Below are 12,674 nucleotides of genomic sequence, written 5' to 3'. Positions count from 1 at the left end.
GTACGATGGATTTGCCCTCATGAACTGAATGGCATCGGTAGGCTTGTAGGTCAGAGTAGGAACACAGTGTGAACTTGAAGAAGCAAAGAGGGCACTGGCTTGTTGGATGGATTGGGGTAAAAGACCCCAGAAGCAGGGACTTCAGAGTAAGGTGACTGAGGATAAAAGCAGTGGGCATGGAAGAAAAGCCTAGGAGAAAAGGAACAGAGCAAACTAGGTCTACCATTAAAGTCTCAAAAATGGGTTTTCTCTTTTCATTTTGAATGAGAAGAGAAGCAGGTGTTGAGGAATCACGGCAGGAGGTCCTGGGTTTGACCAAAAGCAGTTTGGTGGGAACCTGCTGTGACCTGTTCACTTGTCCAGTCTCACGCTAAGTTCCAGGACCATCTGCAGTCAGGAGAATCCCAGAACCTTGAAAGACTTGTTCTGCGCCTGCCCAGGGCTTTCCCAGGACACACTCAGAAGCAGGAGCGGGACGGAGGGCTCTGCCTTGGCTTCCGCCTTCCCAGCTCCTCCTCAGCCCCACCCTCCCCGTCCAGATACGGAAGGGCCTTTGTCCACACCAGGTCAGCAGTCTCAGGAATGAGAGATCTGGTGGGGGAGGTGGGAGAGGAGGCTGCAGTTGCCGTGAAGATATGGCACGTGTCCATGTCACAGGTACAGGGAGGACCCTGTCTGGAGAGCCTTTACGTGCCTGTTTATGCTTTCCCGAATGAGCTGTAGAGCGTTATTCACTTGATGACAGGATCTCTGAGAGGAAGGCGTGAGGTCTGCAGGGCCCTCCTGGCCTGGCCCGAGCCCTGTCCAGCTGTCCTCAGCTGTTTGCACTATTCTCCCAGGGCCTAACTTTCTCCACAGGCAGCTTGGGAGCACATGTCACCACTGTGGTCTGAACAGGCCAAGTGGACTCCTACCCCGAGGGTGGCCTGGCTGTGCCAGTGTCCACTCCAGAGTCATCCTGCATGGTTACTGCTCTTAGTGGGAGGTCTTGCCATCCGCCAGCTCAGGTGCAGGCACTTGGTGTAATCCGAGTGACGGGTTCTTGGAGGTGACCCACCATTGGGTGGGGCGGGGGCGGGGCAAGCAGAGCCAGATGCCAGGCTTCCCCGATTGCGAGGACTGCGTGTTTCATGTGTGAGCTCAGTGGCAGGCCCAGGAGTTTGAAAAGGGGTGTAGGGTGGAGAATTCATCTTGTTCACTCTAGCTGTAGGGATGTCTTGGGAGAAGAAGAGCTGGAAAGAAAATGGTCCTGGAAAAAACATAAAAATAGTTGCATATTTTTATAGCCATGTTAGTACAAAAGCAGAAAATGACAAGTTGACTGAATGTTTGAGGATATGATGTGTGACTGTAATTTGCCTGCAAAGATGCAATACCTTGAGTATAAAACACTCGTGTTAAAATAGACTTTGTGTCAGAATTTTCTCCAGGCCAGACGAGGAGAATTCAGATTTATTGGTGGCAGCCCTGCCCTAGAGACTCATAGTGCCCAACTTTTTGCTAAAAGATGTCATGGGATCTCTTAGCAGCTGCACATGATTTCTTACTACTTCTAGGGGCTAACATAAAGGGGGAAAAGACCTAAAAATTACATTTTCCTGTAAATGTGCCTCCTGAGATATTTTCATGAGTAACGGTATGATCAATAAGTATCGTCTTAGTTATTATTTGACTGTTACTTTAACATTTTGTACAATGGAATTTTGTTTTCCATAATAGTAGTTACTATTTGTATTTGAAGTAAATTATATTTCCAAAATCTGAATTGGAAATAAAATTACAGAGTGTATTTTTAATAGTAAATGCCACCTTTTTCAGAGTAATGTAACTTACTATAGTTTTGTCCTAATTTGTTAATAATTTGCAAGATAATATTATAAAAGAATGCACATGGTATCTTGTTGCTCTTAAATTTCATCCTGCATTTACATGGGGGTAACCATTTGCCTTTGATACGTTATATAATGCTGACACCTGGAGCTGGGAGTGGCTCAGCTATATTCATTTATTTTGTAAAGAACTTTGTCCAGATGTGCAAATTCTGAAACAGTAATGTTTGCATGGGGTCTTCCCTGGACGAGCTACTTCTGTAGCCCGATTGCAAAGTTGACTTGTGATGTCAAATGTCTCTCACACTAACTGAAGTGTTTGTGTATCTGCCCTTCTGTCCTCCTGTTTTTGCTGTTTCTCTGCTTTAGAGATTCAGAATATTCAGAGAGCTTCTTTCTATGACAGTGTTTCTGGTCTTCATGAGCCACCAGGTGAATGGATAAAGCCTGTAGGTCTTCCAGACACAAAGGGTTTCAGCCCAGAGGAAGCACTTGTGGGGGGCTGGCAGGGGGGCTGGGAGGGCGGGGGTTGGTTTCTGGGTTTCTGTTTTTGTTTTGCTCATAGACCTGCATGAACCTTCATTTCATGCTCAGTTTTATTATCCTTAAAGGCAACTGTTTGAGCTCATAAACAATTCAATCGCTACTGCCTACACATTGCTTCTTATTTTATGCGTAGCCCAAAGCACCGCATAGCAAAAGGTCTGTGCCCACCTTTTCCAGTAGTGCCATCTGATACCCAGTCCTCTAAGGGAATTGTTAGGACTTGATGTGCCAAATAATATGTCCCTTGTCTTTGAGTTACCTTTAGATTTTCAACTCTAAGGAACTCCAAGGAGGAGTTTTTTTTTTCTTTTTCAAGTCATTAACATTTTGTGAACAATTAATTGCATAATTATCTCATGTCTGTTGGACTCATCATTATGCCTTTTACTTGGAATTGATGTGCATATCTGGCTACTTGGCTTTTTCTTTTGAACTGACCTGTCAATACAAGGCTTGATTTATGCACATTGAGACAAAGAGTGGAGTGTTAGAACCTGTACCTTGAACCTGAAATTGAGCTTTAGACATTTGGGCCTAAAGGTTTGAGTCCATAGCCCTGTTTAAAATACAGCCCAACCTGTATATAGATCAACTGTACTTTAAAAATAAATGAATAAAGAGAAAGAATAAACATGGCAAAGGCTAATATAAACGAAGATCATGTAACCTTCTACTTGTTTAGTGAAACTGTCAAGTGAAAATTCAAAGATAAAGTCAAATTCATATTATAAAATTTCCTTCATGATTTTGGAACATAATGCTGAGATCCAAATCCATCTCAAAAGGTTTTTTAAAAATATGTTCAAACAAACATGCCCATTTTTACCCAAGATTCCTGCTGTCAGTTCTAGATCACCTACTGTGTAAAAATAGGTTGCAAGTGAGGGTGTGGGAGGGAGGGATAGATGATGCCAAAGATTGCTCTGTGAGCTGGGATGACTGTTCCACAGGAGACACCTGCACAGTTGGTCATCTTTGGCCTGTGAGGGTGGGGGTGGGAGGAGCGGAGCTGAGGAAGTGAAGAGGGAGTCAGGAGGCGGTTTGATGTTTGTGGTCTGCCTGGGACTTGTGCTGTGATAAAAGGTCAGCGGTAGAACTTTTGGACTTGCTCCCAAAGCAGAGTGCCCTCTTTAAATTCATTCCTCTATCTCTTGGGTTTCTAGTTGTTTAAGAGACTTCCAGCCTGTGGGCCCTTGTTGCCCACTGTCACTCCCCGGCTCCTGGCACCAAGAGGGCACACCATGAAGTCACAGAGGGAGGGACTGGGTGGGCGAGTGGGTGCAACAGCCTCGCCCAGCCTCCCGCCACGGCCTTTCCCTCTCCGACAGCACAGAGGCTCTTTCCTGAGGGGCTGCGGTCTTTGGGGTCTGCGGACCAGGTGCTTTCCGTCCCTGCAGGGTCAGGTCCGTGGCTACCCTGGATGTCAGCATCCCCACAGGGGGCCAGTTCACCCCTCCCCTGCTGCTGGCCTCGTAACTGGAAATATGCCTGATCCGTCTCTCTTGGGAGGTGGCCCCTGGTCGAGTCACTCCGCTGACCTGAGTACCAGGGTCTCAGGCTCTCCTCCTGATGAGCCTTCCATCCACCATGGCTCCATGTGGTCTTGAAGTTGTGTGTAGTATTTCTACAGCAAAAATGTTCTCCTCTACATCTGCTTATGGAATCAAAGCCCAAGGAGGGGTAACAGGCTTTCAGTGAAAACACAGGCATTAGTATTTTCAGTGATTTCTCAGGAGACGATGGATGAGAGGGATCCTAGGCATGAAATCATGATAGCCTTTGATGCACTGAGGTGGTGGTACCTCTGAAGGAGAGAACACGTGGCTCACGTGGGCCCTGTGCTTCGAAGTACAGTCAGGACATTAGGAAAACTCCACGGGAAGAACATGCAGGCCTTTGAGGTTAAAAATGAGAGATGGGTAAAGAGAGGTTTCCAAAACCATCAAAAAACAAGCACAGGGGAGAATGGAACAGAATTCCTGGAGGCAGAATAAGGAGGTCGTGCAAGTTTCTGCTGTAAACTGAAGGTCTGTATTTTCTTCCAAATAATTTGAAAGTCTAGACTCCTGGGATAAACTGGTAATGGAGGATGCAGTGAATTAGCTAAGCAGTTTCCTAACCCTCAGAGTTGTAGGCAGGGTTTTTAAACTAAAAAGGGCCTGTGATGACAGAGGCTGCTGTCCATGGCTTTGGTCTTGATCCTGACTCTGTCAGGGGACAGTTGTGTGTAGTCTGCCCTGACGCTAGTTGACACCTACCACCTCCTTTACGGGGTAGTAAGGACCATCAGCAGAAGCAGCCGTGCAGGAGACACTGTGGTGAGGAGAGGGGCTCCCTGTGCCCAGACTGGCTTCTGCAGGGACAGAAAGTACAGACGGGACAGTAAAGGAGACAGATTCAAGGTCAGCTCAGCACTGGTGCTTGGGAGAAGCAAGGCTGCATTCTCCTTAAATCACATGCTCCCTGTCAACCTCCAGGCTTCCTGGAATTCTTCTAAAACTTCCCAAAGGTTCTACAACCCAGTTAGGTAACCACTGTAAATTTGTTACTACTATATAATAGGGGTACACTGGAGATAGTCTGTTCAGTGTTAGGATTGTTTCTGGAAATGCACACGGTACTTAAATGTTTGTTTCAGAACCTTTTTGGGGGCTGTGCTGCATGGCATGTGGGATCTTATTCCCGCAACCAGGGATTGAGCCCGTGCCCCCTGCAGTGGAATTGTGGAGTTGTAATCACTGGATCAGCAGGCAAGTCCCTCGGAATCTTGACTTAGTAATGCTTTTGTGTACCTCACAGTAGAACTGTCTTAGTCGGTATGAATGAGCGTCGAGGGCCTCTCTTGGGTAGGAGTGTGAGATAGAGTTCCTACTCATCAAGGCTGGGTGTTACAGTTAACCTTAAGATGGTTTCTACCCCCCTTTTTGATTTCCAGCTTTGTTAACTAGAGAGAATTTCTGAAGAACTGGCTTAACTGTGTCAAGTGCTATTAGATCACTATTTTGTCCCATGCACAGATTTAAAGAACACAAACATCTGTCTCCTGAGACTGTCTGCTAGAAGAGGAGCCAGTTAAGCATTCTGGCCCCACACGATGCCAGTCCTTATGTAAAACTATTGATGGCAGTTTTATGAGATGGGTGATTACAGCTGCATTTTTTTTCTCTTAAACTATGTGTATACCCTTACAGGTCCCAGGTCTGTGGAGCTCATCTCATTTCTGACTGTCCACGTGGAGTTTGTTAATACATTAAGTGTTGATGTGAAATACTTTAAACTCTTTACAGGCTACCAGGCAACCAAATAATGAATTGCAGTGCCCACCAGCACCCTCACCGGCCTTGCCTGGCCCCTCAGATAGAAGAGCAGGGGGAGAAACAAAGCCACTCTTTACCCTGAAGCCCTGGGCTGGGGCTGGGAGATGCTTTGAGGTCTTAGTAGTGATATTAGGTCTTAGGAGAAGCAGTGCTGCTCTTCTCGGGGAACTGCTAGGATCTTGTCTGCATTTTCCTGATTGCTGCTGTAACCATTTTCAACAAGAAAATATTTTTTTAAATAGAGGTTTTTCTTGGTCTCGGTTTTTTGAGTTAAATTGTATGAGTAATGGGGCCCTGATTATTTAATGAAGTTCCCATGGTGTTTCTGTTTTACCTACAAGATAATTTTGCTCAGTGGTAGAAACTAACCCCAAGTTTAAGTTTTTCAATTTAAAAAAAAACCTGAAAGTCTAAAGCATTAATTTTTAAAAACTGTTGCGTATTTAGCTTGGACTTACCCCTACTAGAGTTAAATTTGAAAATCAGGTTCTTTTTTTTTATTATTATTATTAAAAAAAAAAAGTCCTTCCTTGGAACTGCCTCGTGGGTCCCTGCAGACCAGTGCAGCTGAATCCCCAGGGTCCATGTGGTGCTTCTTCTCTTATTGTGGGCATGACTTGTTCCTGGGAATCATTTTGTGTTCATTCAGTGGATATTTGTTTAAAAAAATTACTGTGCACCAGGGACCCTACTCAGGCCAACCTCGGGCGGTGGGATGGGCAGAAAAAGCTGTCTGAGCTGATGATCAGAGGGGCCCAGGGACACTGGGGATCAGCTCTCAAGACCCCTTGTGTGTTCAGTGCTGGAGAGACGTCCCCAGAAGCTCAGTCCAGTGGAAATATCCATGAAACAGAGTGGAAGGTTTGTCCCAGAGTATGGGGTCTGTGATTGGAAGGTTAGAGGAGGGAGTGGCCTGTTTAGTCTGGAGGCAGGTGGATGCTGGAGCCTAAAAAGAGGTGGCGGGAGAGGAATGGAGACTTAAAAGCCATTATGAGTTTGCTGGGAACCCCTGCGTAGGGGCAGAGTTCCTTGGCTCCATTGCACAGAGAAACAAACTGAGGCTTGGAGAAGCTGGGTGACTTGACCCAAGATCACACAGCTTGTGGCTGGCAGGAGTTTGTCTGGGTGGAGTTCTTCATCCTCGCACTCTCCCATTGGGGCTACTTGGACCGTATCCTACAGGCTACAGGAGAAATAGGATTTTAAGTCTAGGAACAAGTAGCTTGTTTAGTTTTAGAAATATCTGTTAATCATGACACTGGAACTAAAGGTATGAGTGGAAAGCACAGTGTGGCTGCAGGGGTGGGAGGATGAAACAGGAAGAAGGAGCCAGGAAGGGTGCTGTCACACAGACCGGGGCAAAGACTCTGGTGGTCTATCTTGAGGTTCCAGTAAATCAGAGGCTGGGCATGGGAGGGGCATTGACGCTGACTCTGGGTTTCTGGCTGGAGTCACCAGTGGCCACTTCTGCCCAGGAGGAGAGACGGGGAGCATCTGCTTCAGTTCAGGACTTTGACCTCAGCTCCCCTCTTCTGCCAGCCCCTTCTCCTCCCCCTTCACCAGCTCCTCCTTGCTCCAGCTCCTTGGGGCTTGCCCAGCACCTCCGTCTCTGTTCATTCACCCTTTAAAGGGCTCCTCCAGCCCTGTAAGTTTAAACCCTACCTGAAAGTCAGCACCTCCCAAACCTGCCTTCTCTCCCTCGGACCTGCTTGCCTAGCAGCAGACGGCAATGTTCTGCAGTCCACTCAACATCTCCACCTCGGTGTCTCACGGGCACCCAGACTTACGTAGAGCTTGGGTCCATCTCCTCTCCCACAGAACCCCTTTCTCTCATCATCTTTCCCGTGGTACCACCAGCCACTCACCTGCTCAAGCCCAGATCCCAGGAATTCTTGCCCTGGCCCTTTACCTGATTCTCCATGTCAAGTTCATCCTAAGAGCAAGTCAGTTCTCCCACCAAAGTACGTCTGGAATCCTCTTCCTCTTCCATCTCTTCCATGATCTCACAAGTTCAGGCTACCATCATGTCTCTTAGAGCCTGGACTTTGACATGAGTCCCTGTCATCTTGCTGACCCCTTCCCAGTCCACCCTCTTACTGTGGGCGTGTCCTCACCTCCCCGCTCCTGATGCCTCACTGGCACCAGCTTCTTTCACTTTGTCCTGCTCCTGTCCTTCACACCTGCTTTTCTCACCACCTGCCTGCAATGATCTCTCCACCGGCTCATCCGTACTCTTCAGGCATTAAATGTAATTTCCTAAGGAGATCTCTAACTGCCCATCCTTTATAGCATCTTGTTCTTTTCTTTTGATGCATTTCTCACTAGTTATAGTTCTGAAAGCATTTAATTTGTACTGCATTTATTTGCTAACGTGTGTATTGAGCAGGTTATGTTCCAGACATTGTGCTAGGTTAGAGGGAGGTGATACTGAGGAAAAACAGACGTTGAGAGGCTCTTTGTGACCTGGTAGACATGAGAGTATAGGTATTTGGTGACTGGTGCTGGGTAGTCAGGTATAGGAGTTCAAGGCATAAATGAGATGCCCAGGAGGAGACTGAGGCTTGAGGAAGGCAGAAGGTCAAGTGCACTTGTGTCCTGCCTTAGTCTAAAAAGGATTTCAGGTGAGCTGAATTTGGGCCCCTAGTGAGCATCATGAGATACAGAAAGAAGCAGCAGTTGGTCATCAAGGAGAGTGTAGTAGTTAGAGAGGTGAGTAGAGGGCCAGCAAATGGTGGGGTTCACAGTTCACAAAGAAGCCAGGTATGGAGACTCTAGAATGCTGCTGTGATGGTCAGCAGGGGTTTTAAATGGACCAGGGTCAAGTGAGATAAGCCCTGGACCGGAGTTGTGTAAGGCTGGGAAGGAGGGAGGCCTGGAAGCCAGTTGGCTGCCCAGAGAGAGGAGGAAGGATGAGGAGTGAGTGGCACGTGCGGGGCCCGCCCTAGAGAGAGGCTTGGCTCTGCGGAGACGAAGCAGGAGGTTACACAGGTTCATCGTCCCAGCATATTCAGGCACCACCCACCCTTCCTGAGCCTTCCACACAGGCCTGCGTGACTTGGGCCCACTTCACGTGGTGCCAGGTCCCTGCATGCTCTCTGCCCTGGAGAACACATGAAAGAAACGGGCCCGACAGGGTCTAAAGAGAGTGATGATGAGGCTAGTGCAACTGTTATTTTGATTTTTTTTCAAAATACTATTTCAGTTGAGTGTTTTATTCTTTCATTAGATGTTTTTAATTGAGAGCATATTAGGCACCAAGCATTTGGCTGGCAGCTCGTCCACTTGCTGGGCTCTTGCGTGTGAGCCTGTCCCTTGAAGTAGTGGGTCTACATGGACAGTGTACGCTGACGGCTGCTTTCATAAGAGCATCGTGTCTGAGTGGTTTAGCCCTTGTTGAACTCAGCTCAGGCACTGATTCTTTCCAGAAAAGCCTTCCGATGTTGCATTCTGGCCCTTTCATGCATGTCCTGGTGCTTTGAAGACAGAGCTGAAGCTTACTCATCCCTGAAAATCTGAGCTGATTTGCTGTGACCTTCCTGCATTTGTTGGCTTTTCTCATTGGCAATCAAACGACCAATAAGAAATGACCCTGGCCCCTTAATTGGAGCATATTCACTCAGTGGATTTGCTTTGTACAGTCATAAGTTTTAATGTACAGTTTTTAGAAGCCATTTCCTATTTTGAGATTTACAGTGCCAGTTTGTATTAGCAATGCCAGCTAATGACCTTTCATTTACCAAATAATTGTATATGTAACAGGCAGATGTTATCAGAGACAGTGAGTTCCTGACACTAGCGCAGCGGAAGGCACCTGCTGGTATGTGGTACGAAGCACTACCGTATCCTCCCCGGAAGTGTGTGGCTGTTGGTTCACGGCTTGTGCAGTGTCTAAATATGCTGACTGCCTTACCTCTATGGCATCTCCTATCATCTGTCCCACAAAGCTTGTGCTGCCGCACTTTCACTCTGTCTTTTCTTTCCTTGCTAAAGAGTTAGGTCTGACTTCTTTCCCCTTGTCTCTCTTATTTCCACCAGTGGACCGGATCGTGGGTCTGGATCAGGTCACGGGGATGACAGAGACGGCCTTCGGCTCTGCCTATAAAACCAAGAAGGGCATGTTCCGTACCGTCGGGCAGCTCTACAAAGAATCGCTCACCAAGCTGATGGCGACGCTCCGGAACACCAACCCGAACTTCGTGCGCTGCATCATCCCGAATCACGAGAAGCGGGTATGTGTTTCAGAGCAGGTGCTGCCACTGGAGACGGATCTGGGCCAGCTCAGAGAGAGGAGGCTCTGAAACTGTCATCTGCTTGATTAGGCTGGGAAACTGGACCCACACCTGGTGCTGGATCAGCTCCGCTGCAATGGCGTCCTGGAAGGGATCCGCATCTGCCGCCAGGGGTTCCCCAACCGGATCGTTTTCCAGGAATTCAGACAGAGGTATTGCTCACCTTGACCTGTGCTTACCTGAATATCCAACAGTGTGATGATGAGGAAAGACTTTTCCTTGTTCTCCAGAGAGTCTGTTGTTTTCTTTTCACAAAGCAAGGGGGTCGTTGTCATCATTACCTTTCTCGGCGGTCAGGAACATCGACTGCCTGCTTTGCAGAGGGGCAGGGTGCCAGTAACTTTTGTGGGTGCAGCACAGACAGCTCCTGTCCTCGGGGTGCTGAGGCAGTTGTGAGGAAACGCTGAGAGCTCAGAACGTACAGTTCACTCATTCAGACAGTTCTACCTAGGATTTAAACGTAATTTTTTTTTAATATATGAATAATGTATGTTCCTTTTAGGAAATGTTTTAAACATGTAAAAGGTAAATAAGAATTACTCAGGTGTGACTCCTGAAAGCGTTTTGGGATGTTTCTGTCTGTCTTCAATGAATTTATCTGTTTATGTGTATGTATGTGTGTAGGTTTGTATTTTTCATGCTGTGTGTGCCCATGTGTGTATACTTACAGTCCTTTTACTAAGATAGAATAGGAATAGGAGAGATCAGAAAAGGAGAATTAAGAAAAAGACAAGAGGGAGAAGATCAGGGGCAGTAGAAATGGATGAAAACATATCGATGGGCTGCAGTTACTTTAAGAGTCTGTTACTGTAATTTTGTTAAATAGTCCGTTTGCCTTTTTTCTTCTGGAAATCAAGTTTCCAAGTATGACAGCATTTGTTGTTCCATAAAATAAACAGGACTGTAGGTCAAAGAGTGGCCTTTCCTCCCACTGTTCCAGAGAGAAACCAGTTGAAAATCTGTTCCAGTCCTTACAGGTTTTCAGGGAAACCCTAATCATGGCCCCACTGTGTGATAAAGGGGCTGGTAGAGTTTCACTTTTCATTGATAGGAGAAAAGGAAACATAGTGACTGGCTTCCAGAAAACTGTTCATGTAGCCAGGATTCATCTTTTAATACAGCCATTGTGTGAGACTGGGACTTCCCTGGTGGTCCAGTGGCTAAGACTCCATGCTCAGTGCAGAGGACTTGGGCTCAATCCCAGGTCAGGGAACTAGATCCCATATACTGCAAGAAAGAATCCACAAGCTACAACTAAGACCCAGTGCAGCCAAATAAATATTGAAAACATACATATATATAGTCACTGTCTTTGTACTAACATTTTTTTGGAGAGTAACCCACACACAGTAAATGCATGGGCCTTGAGTGTGCAGGTCAGTGAGCATGTGTGCTCCCAGCCCAGCACTGTTCTGAGTCACCCCAATACTTCCTCATGTTCTAAACAGAGGCCTCTGAATGTTGCTCTCATAGCCTTTTTTGTTATCTGGTAAGTGGCTACAAGCTGACAGTGACTGAACATGCAAAGAGTCAGATTCTCCTTGCATCTTAAGGATGTGGATATTTTATAGGAAATGAAAAACAAAAACAAAAGGTTTTTTCATCACCGTGTTTTTTATTCTTCTCTGTCACAACTACTTAAATATGGTCTCTGACCGGGGAATTCACTGCATTTTCACTTTGCCACTTCTTTAAAGAAATAGAAACTAGATCTGCAGAAAACCTCCAATCATCAGCTGGTCATTTCTTTATTCTTAATTTTACATAATTGCCCATCATATTATTGCCTCTTAGAGAAAGCAGAACTCATCATTAGTAGGTGAACATTTCCACAGATTTTGACAAAAGGCTTTATGGCTGCTTTTCTTACAGATACGAGATCCTCACTCCAAATGCTATCCCTAAGGGTTTCATGGATGGCAAACAGGCTTGTGAACGAATGGTGAGCTCTCCTGGATTTTTCTGGTTCGAGGACTGTTGATATAATCTTTCCTGTAGCAAAAATAATAAGCAGACACTTTCTCTTTTAGATCCGGGCTTTAGAATTGGACCCAAACTTGTACAGAATTGGACAGAGCAAGATATTTTTCAGAGCTGGAGTCTTGGCACACTTAGAGGAAGAACGAGATTTAAAAATTACCGACATCATTATCTTCTTCCAGGCTGTTTGCAGGGGTTATTTAGCCAGAAAGTGAGTAGAAAATCATGAACTAAATGCTTGAAGTGTGTGCTTGTGCTGAGATGTGTTTTGTGCTAGAAATAATACAAAGGCATGTGAGACGTGAGGTCCCTGTCCTCTGGGTCTGAGAGGCAAGTAAGCAGATAACACATTCTAAATAAGGACATAAACAATGGGCTGAGGAAGACAGTGCAGGGTCGGGTCCTGCTCAGTCCAGGTCCTCCACAAAGGCTTCTCAGAGCCTTTGCCTGTGAATGAGAGGCATCAACGTGATGACCTCCAGGAGGGAAGAGAAAGAGTACCTTCGAGAAAGGAATGTTTCTCCCGTGACAGATACAGAAAGAAAAGAGTAACAGAGGAGTGATGAGCACGGCACAGGGAAGGGGGAGTAGAGCCTTGTTCCGACCGGCACGGACACACACGTGTATGGAGGTAGTTGGCAGGGGGTGTTTGGACCGCATCTGTGAACCAAGTGCCAGGTCCTGTGATACATGCCGAGGTCAGCTGAGCAGGC

At 46.5% G+C, this 12,674-nt stretch overlaps 1 protein-coding gene across 2 annotated transcripts in view; it reads left to right on the top strand.

Moving 5' to 3' along the window:
- MYH10 (myosin heavy chain 10) overlaps nucleotides 1–12,674 on the top strand; it is a 121,238-nt gene that overhangs the window by 82,249 nt on the left and 26,315 nt on the right. Inside the window, exons 17-21 of one of the 2 annotated variants that reach the window (XM_068976677.1) lie at nucleotides 2,199–2,261; nucleotides 9,728–9,921; nucleotides 10,012–10,133; nucleotides 11,854–11,923; nucleotides 12,012–12,172. In XM_068976677.1, coding sequence (XP_068832778.1) covers nucleotides 2,199–2,261; nucleotides 9,728–9,921; nucleotides 10,012–10,133; nucleotides 11,854–11,923; nucleotides 12,012–12,172 — 610 coding nt within the window. The remainder of the gene's footprint in view (nucleotides 1–2,198; nucleotides 2,262–9,727; nucleotides 9,922–10,011; nucleotides 10,134–11,853; nucleotides 11,924–12,011; nucleotides 12,173–12,674) is intronic. The other variant, XM_068976678.1, reaches the window with a different exon arrangement.

The sequence above is a fragment of the Capricornis sumatraensis genome, chromosome 8 (assembly GCF_032405125.1).
Source record: "Capricornis sumatraensis isolate serow.1 chromosome 8, serow.2, whole genome shotgun sequence".
In the NCBI taxonomy this organism is placed as follows: domain Eukaryota; kingdom Metazoa; phylum Chordata; class Mammalia; order Artiodactyla; family Bovidae; genus Capricornis; species Capricornis sumatraensis.
The sequence above is the reverse complement of the archived record's forward strand: the minus strand, read 5'-3'. Positions and strand labels throughout refer to the sequence as shown.